General features: G+C 36.8%; 1 protein-coding gene across 1 annotated transcript; it reads left to right on the top strand.

Moving 5' to 3' along the window:
* Positions 1-710: 710 nt before the first annotated feature.
* On the top strand, positions 711-2,012 carry LOC130667322 (uncharacterized). Its single transcript, XM_057468835.1, has one exon. The coding sequence runs from the start codon at positions 711-713 to the stop codon at positions 2,010-2,012; it is 1,302 nt and encodes a 433-aa protein (XP_057324818.1).
* The last annotated feature ends 1,201 nt before the right edge of the window (positions 2,013-3,213 follow it).

Raw genomic sequence — 3,213 nt, 5'->3', positions numbered from 1 at the left:
TCTTACAACAAACAGATGTGAGTTGCCTGAAGGGTTTGTTAATCCTTAGATTTATGACTAGTTAGAAATTCAATTTTAGTGTCCTTGTAGTGTACTTATATATTTTCTCATATTTTTGTAAATTTAGTTTTAGACAAATTTCTTGAGTAACTTGCCCTCACTCTTAGTCCTCAAAAGGGTGGTGCTTAAACCCTACCATTTTAATTCCGACCAATTAGCTAAATTTCTATCCCTCCTACACATCCGTTAAGGGCAAGTTATCAATTATAATTTTTGTATAATACTCTAACTTTTGTCACGTAAGAGAGAGGAGTTCGTGAATCCATCTGTCAAACTTTATGCTGTAACAATATACGTAAGCATAACTAAATGTAAAGTGTATTTATTTAACCACCTATACTCTTTAATTAGTAGTCTTAGGAATTTCTTATGTGAAATAACATTTGGTCCTTCGAGCCGGATTAGCGAATTAATCAAACAGTGAGTGTTAAAGTCAGTGAAATTGTGCAATTTGGTGTGTGAATCAACTAACCAAGATTTCAATCAAGAAAACATCGTGTTATCAATCAACGAGCAGAACGAGATACTGTAAGAGGAACCGTAACAACCACAAGGCAACGCCAATCAAAGAAAACGTCAATAAAGGTAGGCTTTATTTTTTAAGTCGCTAAACTTCTTTTCAATACTTTCCTTTCCCAACCGATTCGATAATGACACTAACGGCCGCGGATATAGCTACGTTACACAGAAAACGGGGTGTTATCCAACGTCAAATAACTACGTTTGAAAAAATATTAGATGAAGAAACAGCAGCAGAAACGGCAAATGAAGAACTTATCAATACAGCGCTTCAAGGTGTCGTACAGTCGTGGTCGGAATTCGACAATATTCAATCGCAACTTGACAGTACAGAGAAAGACGGTGAAGAGACCGAGCAATTAAAACGAGATGAGTTAGAATTAAAATTTTACACAGCAATAAGTCGGGCAAAGAAACTCATCAAAAAGGGTACAGTCGTCGCGGTGAATACTACAACAGAGAACATACAGAACTCGATACAGACAATGTCAGTAAAGTTACCGCAGATCCAGTTAATTTCTTTCTTGGGTGCGTATGAAGAGTGGTCATCTTTCTTTGATAACTTTACCTCACTAGTACATAATAATCCTTCGATCTCACCATCTCAAAAATTAAAATACCTAAGATCAGCCTTACAAGGGCGAGCAGCAAGAGCCATTCAGTCTCTAGAAACTACAGATGCTTATTACGATGACGCCATTGAGATATTAAAATCTAAAAACGAATGCACTCGTAAAATCGTTTGTCGTCATTGGGCGACCCTGAGAGAATTACCGCGATTACATAAAGATACTCCCGAAGCATTAGGAGAACTAGTTGATGCGTTCAATCAACATTTACGGTCAATGAGAAACTTGGGTGAACCAATAGATAAATGGGATACACCTTTAATCGACTTAATAATTACGAAAATCAGTGTAGAAACTGCTTTGAATTGGGAACTAACTTCAAAAGATCAAAAGGTTCCTTTCTACAAAGGTCTTCTTGATTATTTAGAGAAAAGAGCGAGTTGTTCCGATTCACCATCAGCTACATCATTAAATAATTCAAACATAAATAAGCTAGACAATAAGTTCAGCAATAACTATAAGAGAGATAAAAACTGTACACCTCATCGTCAAGCATTTATAAATATGAACTTTCCCTTATGCAAAATATGTAAACAAAATCATAAAATTTATCATTGCTCGACTTTCCTTGGACTGCCGGTAGAACAAAGAATTCAGGCAGTACAAAGGGAAGGACTATGCTTTAATTGTCTTCACACAGGTCACACTGCTAGCAAATGCACAGCAGGTAAGTGCCATAAATGCAGCAAGAAACATAATACTCTTATACACAGGTCACAAAATATTGAAAAGGTTGTAAACGAGCCGTCGGAAAAAACTACACAACCCGTCAATAATGAAAAAAATGTACAACAAGGTATGTGACTATGCGATTCTTTAGCTAGTCCACACTTACGACAAAAGAGCGTCATAGTTAATCATGCAACAAATGAACTATTAGTAACAGCAAAACTATACATTCTCGATAAGCTTAACAGACCAATCATATGTAGAACATTAATTGATACGTGCTCAACGACAAATTTCATGACAGAAGAACTATCCAACAAATTAGGTTTACCCAAGAGAAAATATATTTCAAGTGTTGGCGGGATGGAGACATTAACTACAAGCACAAGAAACTTAATAGAGGCAACAATACAATCACGAGATAAGAGTTACACGAGAAAATTAACATTCCTAATCGTAACACAAATATCGTCAATGATACCTGATCAACCAATCGATAGAACAGCAATAAAAGTTCCTAAGAACATACCTCTAGCAGATCCAGAATTCCATATCCCGAGTAATGTGGATTTGTTGTTGGGCTCAGGTACGGCGCTCTCTATTTTGTGTGTAGGTCAAATCAATTTATCAAGCTCATTACAAGGTGTACTTTACCCGCAAAAGACCCGACTGGTGTTACGTCCAAGCGACATAACATACATCTCAGTCCCTTGTTTTGAGTCAAGACACTTAAGTCCTTTACTCGGGTAACGGGGACCACGTTATTTGGTGCCGAGCATGAATAATAGGGATAATAGGAAGAGTGTATGTGCGTTCTTGAAGTTAGCAATAAAAATGTCAGGACTTACAGATGCGGTTTGTTTATTGAAGACAGTTATTCAGAATGTACACAAGTCGATGATGATTACAATAATCGGTGGTGGCTGGACAAGACATTCGGACACCTCCCGGATTTGACTGCTTCTGATTGGCGGCAAATAGTTGGAGGTGAATTACGTTTTGCAGGTGCTTCCGGTTTACTTCGACAATTTCACTGGTCACTATCACTTGAACTAATTTACCGTCGCGCTCGAATGAAAGATTATTCGGATTCTCAAAAATGTAGTTGCGAGATTCACGACGCGACAAATTCCCCGATGATTTTCGTTAAGTTAAGATCAAATATCGAGATTAATCTTGAGTGAATTTATGAGATGCACGCTAGCCAAATTTTATTCGTAAATTTAGAACCGCACTGATTACCGAGAAAAGTGGTAAGAATTTATTAGTAATTTGTTGCAAAAACGGAATAAATCGATTAAGTCGAAATTTTAATGAATTATTAGGAATGATTTTA

The sequence above is a fragment of the Microplitis mediator genome, chromosome 5 (genome assembly GCF_029852145.1).
Source record: "Microplitis mediator isolate UGA2020A chromosome 5, iyMicMedi2.1, whole genome shotgun sequence".
Classification (NCBI taxonomy): Eukaryota; Metazoa; Arthropoda; class Insecta; order Hymenoptera; family Braconidae; genus Microplitis; species Microplitis mediator.
Note: the sequence above shows the minus strand (reverse complement) of the source record. Positions and strands in the feature narration are given on the sequence as shown.